The sequence below is a fragment of the Mytilus californianus genome, unplaced genomic scaffold (assembly GCF_021869535.1).
Source record: "Mytilus californianus isolate M0D057914Y unplaced genomic scaffold, xbMytCali1.0.p SCAF_2, whole genome shotgun sequence".
Classification (NCBI taxonomy): domain Eukaryota; kingdom Metazoa; phylum Mollusca; class Bivalvia; order Mytilida; family Mytilidae; genus Mytilus; species Mytilus californianus.
Genome location: NW_026262668.1, coordinates 130,050,145 through 130,069,724, shown reverse-complemented (window position 1 = coordinate 130,069,724; position 19,580 = coordinate 130,050,145). Strand labels below are relative to the sequence as shown.

At 32.9% G+C, this 19,580-nt stretch overlaps 3 protein-coding genes across 14 annotated transcripts in view; all 3 read left to right on the top strand.

Moving 5' to 3' along the window:
- The window catches only part of LOC127731025 (uncharacterized), a 349,419-nt gene that overhangs the window by 208,542 nt on the left and 121,297 nt on the right, over window positions 1–19,580 (top strand). The window lies entirely within an intron of this gene.
- LOC127731030 (cytochrome P450 20A1-like) overlaps window positions 1–19,580 on the top strand; it is a 28,226-nt gene that overhangs the window by 1,965 nt on the left and 6,681 nt on the right. The window contains exons 2-9 of the mRNA XM_052239802.1: window positions 1,777–1,826; window positions 2,060–2,229; window positions 4,152–4,297; window positions 4,566–4,733; window positions 6,923–6,998; window positions 10,448–10,624; window positions 13,472–13,592; window positions 17,902–18,013. Coding sequence (XP_052095762.1) covers window positions 1,777–1,826; window positions 2,060–2,229; window positions 4,152–4,297; window positions 4,566–4,733; window positions 6,923–6,998; window positions 10,448–10,624; window positions 13,472–13,592; window positions 17,902–18,013 — 1,020 coding nt within the window. The remainder of the gene's footprint in view (window positions 1–1,776; window positions 1,827–2,059; window positions 2,230–4,151; window positions 4,298–4,565; window positions 4,734–6,922; window positions 6,999–10,447; window positions 10,625–13,471; window positions 13,593–17,901; window positions 18,014–19,580) is intronic.
- The window catches only part of LOC127731028 (cytochrome P450 20A1-like), a 249,664-nt gene continuing 232,431 nt past the window's right edge, over window positions 2,348–19,580 (top strand). The window contains exon 1 of one of the 8 annotated variants that reach the window (XM_052239799.1): window positions 2,348–2,357. The gene's annotated coding sequence lies outside the window, so the exon portion shown is untranslated. Of the gene's footprint in view, window positions 2,358–2,539; window positions 2,550–2,603; window positions 2,614–2,795; window positions 2,806–2,859; window positions 2,870–3,243; window positions 3,254–3,499; window positions 3,510–3,563; window positions 3,574–19,580 lie in introns of those variants that run through there. The other 7 variants (XM_052239798.1, XM_052239797.1, XM_052239796.1 and 4 more) reach the window with 7 other exon arrangements.

The window sequence follows — 19,580 nt, the reverse complement described above, 5'->3', positions numbered from 1 at the left end:
AACAAATTACAAGTTTATGGAATTAGAGGCAACACAAATACGTGGATAAAGAACTGGCTGAGTGAAAGAACACAAACTGTCGTATTAGAAGGATGCGATTTAACATCAGTCCCTGCAGATTCAGGAGTACCCCAGGGCTCAGTCCTTGGGCATCTTGTGAATTACATCAATGACTTGCAAAAAGACGTAAATGCTACAGTTCCGTCATCTGTTTGCAGATGACACCATCGCCTAACTGACAATAACATCCAAAAACTGTGGCAAAATAAGACCTAAATAAACTAGCAAAATAGGAACAACTATGGTGCATGAAATTTCACCCTGACAAACGCAACATCTTGAGGGTAACAAACAAGAAGACACTGATAATTAAAACATCATATCATCACCATAGTCACAATTTGGAAGAGGTACAGGCAGCCAAATATTTTGGTCTCACTATTCAAAACAACCTGAAATGGGATCAACACATACAGCAGATAACGGACAGAGCAATAAAACACTTGGACTTTTGCAGAGAAAAATCAGAATTTCATCAACAAAAGTGAAGAACCAAACTTACATTGGACTAGTAAGATCACAGCTAGAATACACCTCAACAGCTACAAAATAGAACAGATACAAAGAATCACCAAAATAATGATGATAAAATTAACCTTCCTGTTTGTAAAAATCCAAGAAACAACCCCCTACCCCCCAAAGAACTGATTTGAAAATTTGAACCCCCCTCCCCTATTCCTTAACTTCCTACTATCACAGGAAAACAACTATGCAAATGACATTTATTATATTACTCTCCATTTACTCTTCACTTTCATGACCACTCATTTCTTCCACTCTTGCTCCCTGATCATGCTGATCAAAACCTTGTATAGCATCATCAATATTTGTTCATCGGCATATTGCAATTGACCATATACATAATACCAGAAGGGTGCTGACATGATATTTTCCAGCTTGTGACAAAATGATCTGATCTGCATTACGGTTTACCAACCCAATAGGTTTAAGAAACATATATTTGCTTTTTTTCGCCTAAAATGTGAAAATATTATATAATGATAAACTAAAAAAAATGAATTTATCAAGAATTACTATTTCAATATACAGGAATTTAAATTTAGTAGCATTCGTTCTGAAAATTTAAAGCAATTTTGACCTCAATGAATAAAACAAAGTTATTGCATGGATTTTGTTTTAAATTTTTCCCAAAACACTCCGATGCAATTTTGTTCTCTTATCATTTTCTTTGCAGCATCTAAGACCCTAAATATATACTGAAGTGTTTAGCATGAAAATATAAAGTTAAAATTAACAAGCTGTATAGTGTACATTAAAGCAAACACCAATCTTCTGGACCCAGGTTTGAAAGCACAATGCATTTTATAGTAAAAACATTCACCAGGAAGGTTAGCCAAAAATTTAGATAGCCACATATCTGCTATTATATTTTTTTTTTATTTCAGGTAAACAAGACAATTATTATAAATGTTGTATTCATGAATGTTTATTTTGTATATATTATTTTTAAAGGAGCTTCCAAAACCTACTTGGAATAAAACATTTTTAAAGAAATTTGTATGTAATGTAATGTAATAAATAGTTTACTTGTATGAATATGCTTCCTTTTGAGATCAAGTAAGATTGTCTGGCTTATGATAAGGAGGTTTCTTTGATTTCAACTTTAACACTATTCAGTCAAAACTGGTGTGATAAATCAATATCCTTTTGTGTTTTATTTTCAGCCATAAATCTGGGAATTTACTCTTATTTCAGGGATCATCCAAGCCAAGTTCAATACCTGGTCCAGATCCCACTACTAAAGAGTAAGTATTAATATTTAGAAAGTATTTGCAAACCTGGATATTGTACATGCAAACAACTTTATGATAATATATAAAAACAAAAATACTAAATGTTGCATCATAGAAATGAAAAGTACTTAAACTGATAAATCTTGATATCATGACATCCTACGTTTTAGTTACTTAAATTTCTATAGACTGTTTGTTTGTATATTTTATATTAATTTATTGAATATTATTGTTTGCATCTTAAGAGATGGTAATTTAGCAGACATTAAGAGGGCTGGGAGTCTTTATGAATTTCTATTGGATATTCACAAGCAGTATGGGCCTATTGCATCATTTTGGATGGGACAGCAGTTTGTGGCAAGTGTTGCCTCAGCTGATCTATTTAAAGAACACCAGAACATATTTGACAGACCTCGTAAGTTAATTTACTCTTACTGATTAATAAATTACTGTAGACAATACTGTATTTGACATACCTCGTAAGTCAAGCTACTCTTACTGATTAATAAGTTACTGTAGACAATACTGTATTTGACAGACCTCGTAAGTCAAGCTACTCTTACTGATTAATAAGTTACTGTAGACAATACTGTATTTGACAGACATCGTAAGTCAATTTACTCTTACTGATTAATAAGTTACTGTAGTCAATACTGTATTTGACAGACCTTTTAAGTCAAGCCACTCTTACTGATAAATAAGTTACTGTAGACAATACTGTATTTGACAGACCTCGTAAGTCAAGCGACTCTTACTGATTAATAAGTTACTGTAGACAATGCTGTATTTGACAGACCTCGTAAGTCAAGCTACTCTTACTGATTAATAAGTTACTGTAGACAATACTGTACTTGCCAGACCTCGTAAGTCAAGCTATTCTTACTGATTAATAAGTTACTGTAGACAATGCTGTATTTGACAGACCTTGTAAGTCAAGCCACTCTCACTGATTAATAAGTTACTGTAGTCAATACTGTATTTGACAGACCTCGTAAGTCAAGCTACTCTTACTGATTAATAAGTTACTGTAGACAATACTGTATTTGACAGACCTCGTAAGTCAAGCCACTCTTCCTGATTTATAAGTTACTGTAGACAATACTGTATTTGACAGACCTTGTAAGTCAAGCCACTCTTACTGATTAATAAGTTACTGTAGACAATACTGTATTTGACAGACCTTGTAAGTCAAGCCACTCTTACTGATTAATAAGTTACTGTAGACAATACTGTATTTGACAGACCTTGTAAGTCAAGCCACTCTTACTGATTAATAAGTTACTGTAGACAATACTGTATTTGACAGACCTTGTAATTCAAGCGACTCTTACTGATAAATAAGTTACTGTAGACAATACTGTATTTGACAGACCTTGTAAGTCAAGCGACTCTTACTAATTAATAAGTTACTGTAGACAATACTGTATTTGACAGACCTCGTAAGTCAAGCCACTCTTACTGATTAATAAGTTACTGTAGACAATACTGTATTCGACATACCTCGTAAGTCAAGCCACTATTACTGAATAATAAGTTACTGTAGACAATAATGTTTTTGACAGACCTCGTAAGTCAAGCCACTCTTACTGATTAATAAGTTACTGTAGACAATACTGTATTTGACAGACCTTGTAAGTCAACCCATTCTTACTGATTAATAAGTTACTGTAGACAATAATGTATTTGACAGACCTCGTAAGTCAAGCCACTCGTAATGATTAATAAGTTACTGTAGACAATACTGTATTTGACAGACCTCGTAAGGCAAGCCACTCTTACTGATTAATAAGTTACTGTAGACAATAATGTATTTGACATACCTCGTAGGTCAAGCCACTTTTACTGATTAATAAGTTACTGTAGACAATACTGTATTTGACAGACGTCGTAAGTCAAGCCACTCTTACTGATTAATTAGTTACTGTAGACAATACTGTTTTTGACAGACCTTGTAAGGCAAGCTACTCTTACTGATCAATAAGTTACTGTAGACAATACTGTATTTGACAGACCTTGTAAGTCCAGCGATTCTTACTGATTAATAAGTTACTATAGACAATACTCTATTTAACAGATATCGTAAGTCAAGCTACTCTTACTGATTAATAAGTTACTGTAGACAATACTTAATTCTTTTAAGTGATATTTTTTGTCAGAGGTTAAAAATCAAGTTAAACAATGTTAGCAGAAGTGAAAAAACATCAAACATGATTTATCGTCCATTGTAATAGTTTCATTGTAAATGTAATTGTAATCTGTATAGGTATAATTTTTACAGTACCAAGAACTTGCCTTTTTTCAGACAATCAAATGAAACTTTTAAATGATATTTTATAGCTGAGTTATTCAAGCTGTTTGAAATTCTGATTGGACCAAAAAGTATTCAGTATGCAAATAAGCAAGATGGCAGGACAAGGAGAAAGAATTATGATGAGGCATTGACTCATGATGCTATTAAAAAGTACTATGAAACATTTCAAATTGTAAGTAAAGTATTTAGTGGCATGTAAACATTACCATTTTCATTTCATCCAAGTACATGTAATATAAGCTTGGTATTTTTGATAGAGGTGCATGTTATTTTGACATCAGTGTGTTAATGCAATAAATAATATAGTCTTCTGGGATACCAAGTTCCCAGTAGTGTAAACTTTATTTACATTTTGACCTATTCCTCCATCCAATCATTGATGTTTCACTGATAAATAATTCTGTTGTATGAGTTGATACGATACTTCTTTTTGTTAATAGATAGCCAATGACCTATCCAAGAAATTCTCATCACTTGTGAAGGAAGAACACATAGCGCTCAGTCAGTACATGAGTGCATATGCACTTAAAGTTGTGTTGTTGACTTTAATGGGTGACACCTTCAAGGATGACAAAGAAGTTTTAGAATTCAGGAGATTGTATGATATTGTAAGTATAGAAAAAATGAATTGAATTAAATTGTCCTTAAATATGTTAGTCTAACAAAACCTCATCTTCAATCTTCAGATAAACACAGTCTCACATCTTGAAAGAAAACAGTTTTCTTTCTTATAAAGAAATATGCTGGTACTGTATTGATTGTGGAGATTGTGGCCTCATCCTTTTCTGAAAAAGGCCCCAGTTAGGGGCTAATTAATGAAGTTATCACTAGTTAAGACAAGCACACTTATTTTTCTAAAGATTTTATTGCACAAATGTTGTCAAATAAGAGGCAAATAGTATAAGTTCATTTTCACATATAAAAAAAACATACTCAACCAATACATATTTATTTTCAATTTTGGAAAATTACTTCCCCCTTACCTATGGTCAACATCAAAACTGGATACCGAACAATTTGTACGATTTTTGTCTCGCCTGCAACGAAAGTCGCAGTATGCGAGACATAGGTATTACTATCCGGCGGCGGCGTAAACTATTTGTATGAAGCTTTATATTTCAGAAGGTAGAGGACCTGGATGCTTCATATCTTGTATGCAGATACCTTATGTTACGAAATTTCCATCAATCATATTTTCATTGTCCTTGACCTCATTTTCATGGTTCATCGACTGCTTGAAAACAAATTTGAGTTTTTTTGTCATGTGAATTTCTCACTTATCATGAGTAATAGGATAACTAAATTTGGTATATGGGTTCCTTGCATAGGGACAATGTCCGTCAGACAGAGTTCACCTGACCTCGACCTCATTTAATGGATCAGGGATCAAGATAAAAAATACATGATCATGTCCGTTTCTCAAATACTATAAGCAGTAGGTTAACTTAATTTGGTGTATGGAAATAAACTCATCATAGATAACAGGATTTAAATTTTGTATTTACGCCAGACGCGCGTTTCGTCTACAAAAGATTCATCAGTGACGCTCGATTCCAAAAAAGTTAAAAGGCCAAATAAAGTACGAAGTTGAAGAGCATTGAGGACCAAAATTCCTAAAATGTTTGCCAAATACAGCTAAGGTAATCTATTCCTGAGGTAGAAAAGCCTTAGTATTTCAAAAATTCAAAGTTTTGTAAACAGTTAATTCATAGATATGACCATATGAATGATAATTCATGTCAGCACAGAAGTTCTGACTACTAGGCTGGTGATACCCTCGGGCAATTAAAACTCCACCAGTAGTGGCATCGACCTAGTGAATGATTGTAATGGGCACATGTCAGTCTGGCAGGTTTCATCCTACCTTGACCTCATTTTCATGTGTTTTGGTCTGTTTTGGCTGTTTTTCAAGTAAAATAAGCAATAGGTCAACAATATTTGGTGTATGGAGTAATTGTAAGGTGCACATGTTCTTTGATATGCTAAAAATAGCCATGCATTTATATTTTGAATATTGGACCATAATAGGTAAATTTCCGATTTCAATTTTTTAAGTTTATAGACCACATTCATTCTGTGTCAGAAACCTATGCTGTGTCAAATATTTAATCACAATCCAAATTCAGAGCTATATCAAGCTTGAATGTTGTGTCCATACTTAGCCCAAATGTTCAGGTTTCGACCTTTGCGGTTGTAACAAGTTGTGCCCTGCAGGGCATTTTATTAACATTTGGAAGGTTTCAAATTAACTTACTGGTTCTCAGACACCGCCATGTCAGCCAAAAACCTGCCGCCAGCTTGTATTTATTGCTTAACCAAATAAAATAGAATTTGTAAAAAATATGCATTGTTCAAATTTAACCGCTTCCAAACTATTCAAGGAGCGATAACTCTAAAGCATAAAGGAAAAACTTGGGTGTTTACCTTTGTTTGTAGGAAGTTAAGACTTCTGGTAAAGTCCAAAGGTTGTAAAATGTCAAGTGGTATATAAAAGTGAAAATGCTTCCATCCTTTGATTATTGTTAAACTTACAGTTGACACATCTGTACGACCTAACATCAGACGTTTACATGACCATTAATTACATAAAGCAAAAATAAGCCGAAAGAGGCCTGAAGAAATCATGTTGCTTAATGAATTTTTATTTAAGAATAGTCAACAGACAAAAGATGCATTTCCAAAAGTCCTATTTTGATGCTGATATTTTCTTAGAACTTTTTAAGGAAATGATTTTTTTTGGCAGTTACAAGTAACACTATGTTGAATCCTTTTAAATGAAGGTCTTGTTCAATTTCAGGCTTGGTCTGAAACAGAAAAACAATTAACAGATGTGCCAGAACCTGACAGTCAACGCATGAAAACTTTTAAGGATGGTAAAAAAGTTACTAAAGATATTTCATAATGTTGATGACACACAGAATTTTTTGTAATATCGTATGATTAAAACAAGAAACAGTAAAGACTAAAAGTAACAAAACAGTCTCAGCAGTTAATTTAGTTTAGACATAGTTTATATATCTGAAATTATTGTCAAATTTCATATACCGGTCATTTATATTCATTTTTTTTTCATGGATTGAGGGAAACATTGATTTACATTGATATTAGATTTCATGGTTTTGCAAAAGTCTTATAGAAAATTAAGAAAGTTGAAAATTTAAGTTTGCAACAAAAATTGGTACACTGCAAATAATTATGAATCTACAGTAATTCCTTTGTTTTTCCAAATATAATTTTTAAGAACTGTTTTCTAAATTAATTAGCATTTCATCTTCACTAGCCAAGGGTTACAATACGATGTGATCCTCTTCATCCTACGCAGATTGAGTTAGAATTTGTAATCTACAAGGTAATGATTTCAATTGGTTGCAGTCGTTACTAGCTGCATCCAATCAAGTAGGCCTTTAAGATAGTCACGTGTAAATATAGAAAAGGAAGAATAAACAATTTCCAAGTGGAGATTGTGCAACACATCTTTCCACCAAAACATCGGGTAAATCTAGTAACACTTTTGAAGTTCTTAATCAGCTAATTGAAGTTATTTGGTATATTGCTCGTGCAGATCATACCAGATGTTGAAATATCAACGTATAAATGCGGTTTCTGCTTTATCAAATTTAGAAACACTGGACACAGTCATTTTTACACCTCTGAACTAAAGAGTACAAGTGCTGTCATTGGTCAATTATGATGTAGTCGAAGTGGGCTTGACTTCTAACTGTCACTAGATGGCACTAAGCTGTATATTCAAATACTGTTTTAATCTATTAAGGGTGAAGCAGAGTGGGTTGAATTGTAACCCTTGGTTAGCAAAGATGTTACCATTTATGTATTTCATTTTCTTAATAAGGACTACAGACACAAACAATCACACATACCAAAAGATGAAGTTGATCCGTATTTCATGGTTATGTAGCTTTGATATAGTTTTTGTCTCGCTGTGACGAAAGTGGCAGAATACAAGACATAGGGATAACAATCTGGCGGCAGCGTAAACTATTTGTATAAAGCTTTATATTTACGAGGGTAGATGACCTCGATGCTTCATACCTTGATGTATTATGTTATGAAGTTTCCAACTGAAATATGTTAATTGGTTCAAAGACTTCTTTAAAAAATAATACAGTTTTTTTTTTGTCATGTGAATTTCTCACGCATTATGAGTAATAGGATAATACTTGGTATGTGGTTTCCTTACAAGGTCTTTCTGTCTGTCAGACAGGATTCACCTGACCTCAGATAATGTTTATGTGATACTTGAAGGAAAATCTTTATGAAGATGAATTCTTTATTGGAATTATTGTCCTTTAATGACAATTTTAACATTTTTTTTTGTGTTTTACTGAATATTTTAGAAACTATAATAGATAGATAAAAACTTCAAAAAGAAAATGAAAGAAGACAAGATCAACAAATGCGTCTCATCGTAAAATTGTCGGTCAACTCCTTATTAGAGTTATTGCTCTGTATGACGATTTTTTCACCATTTGTTTATTTATATATTGCCTATTCTTGAAGATGCAATTAGACCAAGGTGTGGGACACAGTCTCTTCAGAGCCTCTACTTCTCAGAAGCTACAAATCAGAGATACTTTATATTTGGATATCATGCTTATGTGAGAAACCATACAAACAGCTGTTTATCATATTGCATTCAGATGTTGTGGTGAAGTATGTAGTATGTAGTATTCAGAGCCATCCAATCAGCTGTTTCTGATCAGATTGCATTCAGATGTTTGTGGTGAAGTATGTAGTATTCAGAACCATAAAAACGGATGATTCTAATCAGATTGCATTCAGATGTTTGTGGCAAAGAATGTAGTTTTCAGAGCCATACAAACAGCTATGTCTGATCAGATTGCATTCAGATGTTTGTGGTGAAGAATGTAGTATTCAGAACCATACAAACAGCTAATTCCAATCAGATTGCATTCAGATGTTTGGGGTGGAGAATGTAGTATTCAGAACCATACAAACAGCTGATTCTAATCCGATTGCATTCAGATGTTTGGGGTGAAGTATGTAGTATTCAGAACCATACAAACAGCTGCTTCTAATCAGATTGCATTCAGATGTTTGGGGTGAAGTTTGTTGTATTCAGAGCTATACAAACATTTGAATTTAATCAAATTGCAATCAGATGTTTGGGGTGAAGTATGTAGTATTCAGAGCTATACAAACAGCTGATTTTAATCAAATTGCAATCCGATGTTTGGGGTGAAGTATGTTGTATTCAGATTTCATACAAACAGCTGTTTATAATCCAATTACAATCAGATGTTTGTGGTGAAGTTTAAAGTATTCAGAGCCATACAAATAGCTGATTTTAATCAGATTGCAATCCGATGTTTGGGGTGAGGTATGTAGTATTCAGAGATCATACAAACAGCTGTTTATAATCCAATTACAATCAGATGTTTGGGGTGAAGTATATAGTATTCAGAACCATACAAACAGCTGATTCTAATCAGATTGCAATCAGATGTTTTGGGTTAAGTTTGTTATATTCAGAACCATACAAACAGCTGATTCTAATCAGATTGCACTCAGATGTTTTGGGTTAAGTTTGTTGTATTCAGAGCCATACAAACAGCTGATTTTAATCAGATTGCAATCAGATGTTTTGGTTGAAGTATGTAGTATTCAGATCTATACAAACAGCTGATTTAATCAGATTGCATTCAGATGCTTGTGGTGAAGTATGTAGTATTCAGAACCATATAAATAGCTGATTATAATCAAATTGCATTCAGATGTTTGTGGTGAAGTTTAAAGTATTCAAAGACCATACCAATAGCTGATTCTAATCTGATTGCATTCAGATGTTTTGGGTGAAGTATGTAGTATTCAGAGACATACAAACAGCTTATTAGTCCCCTACCAACGAAGTCGAAGAGGACTTTAGGTTTGCACTCCGTCTGTCTGTCCATCTGTCAGTCCGGCACTTTTTTCTTCGTGCTTAAAGATATTGATTTGATATTTGGTATATTGTTTAATCAAGGCCAATTACAGTTCAAGTTCGAATTTTGTTCCGGTCTAATGATATAAGAAAATTCAATTAAATAATCAGTTTTCCACACTTTTTTATCGTCATGCTTGAAGATATTGACTTGATATTTGTTATATAGTTTACACCATGACAAGTTATAGATCAATTCAGCATTTTGTTATAGTACAATGAATTTTTAACCGGTAGGGGACTATGTATTGCTATGCAATACTCTCAGAATGTTCCTTTATTTTCTTCTTTTTTATTTGATTTTAAAATATAATGATGTGGATAAATATTATCCTTCATATATAATTCCTTGTTTATTGGTAGCAAAAGACAAGCTGTATGGAATAATAAAAAGAACATTGGAACACAGGAAGAAAAATCCAGCCAAGAAGGGAGAATTACTTTTGATTGACATCCTTATAGAAAATTGCCAGGATGAAGAAACTTTACTCTCAGACATTTTATCTTTTATTATTGGTGGATTTCAAACTACAGCAAATTGTAAGTCATTATCGTATGTGTTATGTATTACAATGATTGTATATCAGTATATTAGTAGACATAGCCTAAGAACCTGTGTGAGTTATAATAATCACATGCAATGCATGGCTTCTGTTGTTCACATAATCATTCAACTGTAAGCTTTTTACTTTCCAATCATTTAGGTCATACTGAGGGAATATGCATTTTCAACTTTTACCATGGGCACCAGACCAGTTGCACGTAAGTTTTGGTGGACATTGCTCTCTGGGGTGTAAACTTCCATAATGAGTGTAAGTAGGAACAAAGATTTGTGCGCCAAAATGTTTCTCCCTATTCTGTTTGGCTAGACCGTGTCTGATAAAAGTGATGCCCTTACCCTGAATTCTCATAGAGCTTTCATCTGTTCTTAGTGCCTGCAGATCACTACATTTCCTGTAAGTAGTAATAGCAGTTAAAAACACAGTTTTCAATGTTAAATCTTTTAAAGTTATCTGTTTTATAGGTTCTTAAGGACTCTTTTCTAACATATCTAGAACTAAATGTAAATCCCACTCAGGGACTAGCTAAACTGCAGGAGGTCTAGTATTGAACTTTCCCCTAAGCGATCTTGTCGTATGTGGATGTCACCAAATTTGAAAATAATCTACTAAAGGTAACACTGTAGACAACATTGAGCGATATCCTGCAATGGTTCTGTATTGGAAACCACTATCAATTAAATATAATAAGAAATCTGCTATCTGACTTAAAATTATTGTAAACATCAGCTACTGAATTTTTTTTATCTTGAGCAGTAGTCTTTTTGAGTTCCTTTTTGCCATGAGGCAGAGAGTAACTCTCTTGCTCCTGTAGAAAAGCCTTCTGTTTGAAAACATTTGTTGTTAGAAATCAGTGTTTTATGTTGACACAATAGCTCCGAAATTACTGGTAACTTGATTGGAACTGCTATCAATAACTGTAGCAGTTCTGAATACCAGTGCCTCAATGGCCATTGGAGCTCTACTGAACTTCCTCATATATATTAAGGACTTTCGGAATAGGAGGATATGCAAAGCAAACATTCTCTTCCATGAAATTGTCAGAGCATCTTATGCATGTGCATTCGGACGTCGGCTCCAAGAACAAATTATTTCTGTTTGACGATAGTCTATTGAAGCAAACAAATTTTTCAAAAGCTTCCCCAAATTTGAAACAGTTCCTCAACTACACGTTTGTTCATCAACCAATTATTTATCAGTCCAAGATACCAGTTGGCGGATAGTCTAAGATTTTTTTCTGAAAAATTGAGAATAAATGACGTTATAAAGCTATATCACTAACGTGTTCATTTCAACTTTACCTAATAAGGTTGCTCAATCTTATTGCATATACAACACTGATATAATGCTTTATGTACAGCCATCTGACCCTGAAACGATAACCTTTTTATTTGTTTTAAAGGTTGGGAAAACAACTGTTCATCCCAAGACTTCACTGGTTTTGTCCCATGAACAGTTCTTATCATTGGCTCTAATAAATCGCCCAAATTTGGAATTTGCAAAAAACTCATTGGTTTCTCATTAAAAGGAAAACAATTACGATATTCATCTTTAAATGCAGCTTATTTCTCAGGAGTCTTACTTCTCCATGAAAATTCTAAAATTCTAATCTGTCCTTCATCAATAAGCAACCCACTAGAAATATCTGATGATTCTACAGGAATATATTCCTTAAACAATTTTGACAAGACATTTAAGTTGTTTGTCTGTTTAACCACAGGTTAAAGTGTATCATTACTATCTATGTTATGTCTCTGTTCCGATTGACCACATATAACATTACTAATAGGTTGAGTGTGTAAATATTAGCAAAATCCATCAACTCTTTTTGACTTGTTTCCAGCCTGAAACTCATGTACAGGACTACTTCCCATATGTGAGTCCTCCTCATCTGATGAACACAACCCCAATCAATCAGCCCTTTCATGACTGTCTGGTTATAAAGAAAGTTCTGATCACATATCAAACTCAATTTTAGTTATTCTATGACTTCCCAAATTTTCCAAATTTGTATTTAAAGATATTAAAAGTCTACATTCCCCTGAATTTTGGACGTTATCAGAAATTTTCTCTCTCTGCATGCCTAAACCACCAATCTGAGAAATTCATGTCACAATCGAACTACCTGTTGTAGAGCTTGACTTGGTAAAACAAACCAAAATACCTATCTACTTTTATTATCAAACCTTTGTTCTAGCTGCACAGTTTGTTTTCCAGCTCTGCTGTCTTTGACACAAGTTTCTTTTTCTTTGACGGCATCTTTTGTGGTTCTCGCCATTTTATTCCCCACATGTATGAGAATGTCACCCATTTCACCTGTACTGTCTGAATCATTCAAATTTTCAGCATTTTCATCAACGAGTGAGTGTCTTGGCTCTTCTTTCATCGTCCAACAATACAGGACATACTGTATTAATAGTACATAAATAAAAAGACCACAAGATTATCCCATAAGTCTCAAACGAAGTGAGAACGTCTTGTTTTGTTGCTGCCGAAAGATTAACTGAGGAGTTTGAATACCCATATGATCTAGGAGTTTTAGATGTTTGAAATCATCTGTGTGTTTGCGAGTTATGAGAGCATCGTAATGGAGATAAATCCTATATGTATATTCCTTGACTGGTAAGTAAAAATAGATATGATATAAAATTGTGACCCGTAAAAATCTGGACACACATTTAAACCCCATGGGAATTTATATTAAAAAATCATGGCTGTTTTACCTTTTTTTTTTTGGTATATTTTGATTTATAAAGTATGTATAGATTTATATGACGATTAGGAAATTCTTGTAAATAATTTCTTTTTTTATAAATTTTGTTTACAGTGCTGACCTGGTGTTTTTACTTCCTTGCCACACATCAGGATATCCAAGATAAAGTTCAGAAAGAGATTAAGAGTGCTCTCGGAAGTGATGATGTTGATCACACTAATATCAGTGATTTAGTGTAAGTTCTCTTTTTATCAATGATTTAGTGTAAGTTCTCTTTTTATCAATGATTTAGTGTAAGTTCTCTTTTTATCAATGACTTAGTGTAAGTTTTCTTTTATCGATGATTTAACATTGGTTCTCTGGCATCGATGATTTAGTGCAATTTCTCTAGTATCAATGATTGAGAGTAAGTTCTCCAGTACAACAGTTATGTGTAAAGTCTCTATTATCAATGATTAAGTGTAAATTCTCAAGTATCAATGATTGAGAGTAAGTTCTCTAGTACAACAGTTATGTGTGAAGTCTCTATTATCAATGATTAAGTGTAAATTCTCAAGTATCAATGATTGAGAGTAAGTTCTCCAGTACAACAGTTATGTGTAAAGTCTCTTTTATCAATGATTAAGTGTAAATTCTCCAATATTATACTGGAGTGAAATATCCTGGTTAATCCTGCAATTTGATTGGTTACCTATTTCAAGCCCATATCCCCTGTGAAGGAAAACAAAGAAAACATGGTAATAAGTGTTGAAATCAGGACACTCTAGTATATTATAATTGTTATTCGAGCTTTATGTGGGATATGGGCTCATATTCCCTGTCAGTGCCCTATATCCCTTTCGCCTGGCAGCTCAGAAGATATAAAACACTGATAGGGAATATGAGCCCCTATTCCCTGTGAAAATCCCGAATAACATATAGTATCCGTTCATAAGTTCTCTAGTATCAATGGTTCAGTGTAAATTTTCTAGTATCAATGATTTAGTCTTATGTTCTCTAGTATCAATGATTAAGTCTAAGTTTTCTAGTATCAATGATAAAGTGTTAGTTTTCTAGTATCAATGATTTAGTGTAAGTTCTCTAGTATCATGATTTAGTGTAAGTTCTCTAGTATCAATGATTTATTGTAAGTTCTCTAATATCAATGATTTAGTCTTAGGTTCTCTAGTATCAATGATTAAGTGTCATTTCTGTAGCATCAACGATTTAGTCTAAGTTCTCTAGTTTCAATAATTAAGGGTAAATTTTCTAGTATCAATGATTTAGTTTAAGTTCTCTAGTATCGATGGTTCAGTGAAAGTTCTCTAGTATCAATGATTATGTGTAAGTTCTCAAGTATCAAAGATTTAGTGTCTGTTTTCTAGTATCAAGGATTTAGTTTAAGTTTTCCAGTTTCAATGATTAAGTCTTAAGTTTTCTAGTATCAATGATTATGTGTAAGTTCTCAAGTATCGATGATTTAGTGTCTGTTTTCTAGTATCAAGGATTTAGTTTAAGTTTTCTAGTATCAATGATTAAGTCTTAAGTTCTCAAGTATCAATGATTATGTGTCTATTTTCTAGTATCAATGATTAAGTCTAAAGTTCTCTAGTATCAATGATTATGTGTAAGTTCGCAAGTATCAACGATTTAGTGTCTGTTTTCTAGTATCAAGGATTTAGTTTAAGTTTTCTAGTATCAATGATTAAGTCTTAAGTTTTCTGGTATCAATGATTATGTGTAAGTTCTCAAGTATTAACGATTTAGTGTCTGTTTTCTAGTATCAAGGATTTAGTTTAAGTTATCTGGTATCAATGATTAAGTCTTAAGTTTTCTAGTATCAATGATTAAGTCTTAAGTTTTTTTAGTTTCAATGATTTAGTGTAAGTTTTCTAGTATCAATGATTAAGTCTTACGTTTTCTAGTATCAATGAGTTAGTGTCAGTTTTCTATTATCAATAATTTAGTCTAAGTTCTCTTGTTTCAATGATTAAGTTTATGTTCTCTATTATCACTGATTTGGTCTTAAGTGTTTTAGTATCAATGATTAAGTATTAAGTGTAAGTTTTCTATTATCAATGATTTACTCGGAGTTTTCTATTATCAATGATTAAGTGTAAATTTTCTAGTATCAATGATTAAGTGTCAGCTCTCTAGTATCAATGATTTAGTCTAAGTTTTCTAGTATCATTGATTTAGTCTAAGTTTTCTAGTATCAATGGTTAAGTGTAAGTTTTCTAGTATCAATGATTTAGTGCAAGTTCTCTAGTATCAATGATTTAGTCTAAGTTTTCTAGTATCAATGATTTAGTCTAAATTATCTATGTTTAAGTGTTTTTCTAGTATCAATGATTAAATGTCAGTTTTCTAGTATCAGTGATTTAGTCTAAGTTTTATAGTTTTTGTCTCGCCTGCTACGAAAGACGCGGAAGGTGAGACATAGGGATTGTTTTGACGGCGACAGTGACGGCGCTGGCGTCAACAATTGTTAAGTTTTTCTGTTTAAGTTAGTTTGATAGGAACTACTTGTGATAGATCATTGATATTTAATATAAAGTTGCGTTACTATCAGTACATATCATTTTGACGACTATTTCAAGGCCCTGCCCCCTAGGTCATGGTCCAGTAACTTTGAATTAACTAGCAATTTTCAATGTTAAGTTTTCTGCTTAAGTTAGTTTGATAGGAACTACTTGTGATAGATCATTGATATTTAATATGATTCATTGATTGATTGTTTGTTGCTTTACGTCCAGTGGCAAATATTTCATGCATGTTCAGGACGATTTAATATGAAGTTGCATTACTATCAGTACATATCAGTTTGGCGACTATTTTGAGGCCCTGCCCCAAAAGTCATGGTCCGGTGACTTTGAATTAACAAGCAATTTTCAATGATATGTTTTCTGCTTAAGTTAGTTTGATAGAATCTACTTATGATAGATCAATGAGATTTTTTATGAGGTCGCATTACTATCAGTGCATATCAGTTTGACAACTATTTTTGAGGTCCTGGTCCCAAGGACATCGTCCAGTGATTTTGAATTAATAAGCAATTTTCAATGTTAAGTTTTCTGCTTGAGTTAGTTTGATAGGATCTACATGTGATAGATCAATGTTATTTTGTATGAAGTTGCATTACTATCAGTACATATCTGTTTGACAACTATTTTGAGGCCTTGCCCCCTAGGTCATGGTCCAGTGACTTTGAATGAATTAGCAATTTTCAATGTTAATTTTTCTGCATAAGTCAGTTTGATAAGAACTGCTTGTGACAGATCAATGATATTTTGTATAAAGTTGCATTACTATCAGTACATCTCAGTTTGTCGACCCTGCCCACAAGATCTTGATCCAGCGACTTTGAATTAATAAGCAATGTTGTTGTCCGTCAGATTGTCTTTTCCTTAATTTTATGCGTTTTCTAGTATCAATGATTAAGTGTCAGTTCTCTAGTATCAGTGATTTAGTCCCACTTCTTTTAGTTTCAATGATTAAGAGTCAGCGACTTATTTCACAAAAAATCTTACGACTAAAATTGATCGTAAGTTATACTGAAATGTGTATGTCTTACGAGTATTTTTACTCTTAAGATTTTTTGTGAAAAGAGCCGCTGTTCTCTAGTATCAATGTTTTAGTGATAGTTCTCTAGTATCAATGGTTTAGTGTTAGAACTCTAGTAACAATGATATAGTGTTAGTTTTTTTTTTTGTTACAATAGTTAAGCATCAGTTCTCAAGTATCAATTATTTAGTGTAACTGAAAGCCCTTCTCTGCATAAATGTATTGATACTTTCAAAGGAATTAGAACATGGTTCTTATGCAATTGGAGTCAAATAAAAACTACTTTAAGTACAAAAATACACCTGTGAGTTGAAGTTAGAGTATTGGAGTCTTCATAACGAGTGAGAATTGGATATCGCTTGATATCAACTTGAGTTATCTAATTTCAATATGATAATAACCAAGCCTTCGTCGAGGTTATTATGACTTTTTAAATTAAATAACGAGAGTTTATATCAAGCGATATCCAATTCTCATGAGTTGTTAAATTTTTTCTCTTATGGTCAACACTCTTATTGTGTTAAATTAAAAAGTCCGCGAATCATTGATATAGTCTTTTGGACATACAAGTATGACGTCATATGTCCTTTTAAGGCGTAAATATTTGACAAAAAGAAGATTTCCAGGTGAAAAGTGTGAGTGTTTTGTATATTATTGAAAAAATCACAAATGTCCGTTGCTATGGACGAAATGTGCATTGTCTTAACCTTTGAAAGTTATCAATGACCTAACAAATAGCTAATGGAAATGTTGTAATATCGTCTCATGATGCTGGATAAGCCAATCAAATTAACACAGTTTTCGTATCACACTCCGTGCAGTGTGATACGAGATATATCTCTTCATGCAAGAAATAGATAACAGGCCACAACCAGAACAGAAACTTTTAGTATTGGCAGTTTTAGGTATGTATGGGTATATTTATCCCATATGAATTTTAATTTTGGAATAGAGGTTCTGTTCAAATGTTTTATACAATAGTTTTTTTTTATTGTGAAAAGGTATTTACGACAAGTTATAGATGAGACCCTAAGATGTGCAGTCATTGCCCCATGGGCAGCCAGATTCCAGGATTTTGACTCTGAATTAGGAGGGCACAAAATACCTAAAAATGTGAGTTGTTAATTATGTAATGCCCAATTACAAAAGTATTGGGCCATATAATGTTATTATGATGGCATTAACCAGAATTTGAAGATGTTGTAAATTGCAACCAATATGAAAATAAGGAGATGTTGTATGATTGCCAATTAAAATAACAATGGAAATTTCTGTTCGATTTATTCAACATTTTAATATTTGAAATACATTAAGCTGAGGAAAAAACCTGCAGCATTCTGAAACACCAAATCTGAAGGAATGACTGATTACATTTCTGCTTTTATACTTCATTAGGCAGGTTCAATGAGGTCTTTTCAAATTATATTAGAAGGCTGAAATTTGCACTGAAACATTTGAATATTTTGCAGTAAATAATTGATTTTTAATAAAATTTCATATTAATATGAATAAGGGAAATCATTAAGAGATCATATATGATTCATGAATTTGAAAAGTTATTAGGGGACCTCTACCATTTATAAAAAAAAACATCTTTCATTTCTTGCTTGTAGTACTGGATATTCTAGATATGTGCCCTGCTGATTATACATGACTGAATTCAGAACTATTATGTGTATTTCATGCTTGACATTTTTGTTTAGGATATTTTCTTTGTTGTATATCAATGATATTGCATCACTACGATCCTCTTGAATAGTACACCGCACTTATAAAATTTGAGCCAGTATGAGAATATTGTATATTTAAATGACCTGTTAAAATCTTTCGACAAGTTTGACTCTCTGAATTCATGTTCAATTGTGTTTTTGACCAGTAAGAATCATGTTGTCTGTTGACATTAGTAATGTATACATTATATAAATTAAAAGGCCTTTGAATGAAACAATATGATATTTAAGATATCAATAAAAATCTATTACTTTGATATGAACAACAAGAGATCTGTTTTTCACTAGGTAAAATTGTTTTCTAATTAAAACTTTCATTTTCTGTTGATGATTTTCTATAAATTTGTAACCTGGTGTTAACTTTATTTAAGTTTGATCAGAATTGTGTGATAAGTTGACATTTATGTTCTCTTTTATAAAATTAAGCTTGGTAAGATTATGTATTAAATCTCCTCTATTAAAGAGGGACGAAATATACCAGAGGGACAGTCAAACTCATAGATCGAAAACAAACTGACAACGTCATGGCCAAAAATAAAAAGACAAACAGACAAATAATAGTACAGATGACACAACATAGAAAACTAAAGACTAAGCAACACGAACCCCACCAAAAACTGGGGGTGATCTCAGGTGCTCCGGAAGGGTAAGCAGATCCTGCTCCACATGTGGCACCCGTCGAGTTGCTTATGTTATTACAAATCCGGTAAATAGTCTAATTCGGTAAGTCACATTCGCGAAAAGGGAAGGGTATTGTAGTTACGACATAAGGAACATATCCGATATCATCTGTGAAACGGTTATTCCATAACGGTCAACCAACTCGTGATGGCGTCCGTAAGATTTACGAAGGGATGACTTCAACTTCACCATTTGGAACTCTTGGTTTAATAGCTTCCTTGTGAGCAGCAATCCTCTATCAAGAAAATCATGATAGGAAACACAAGCGC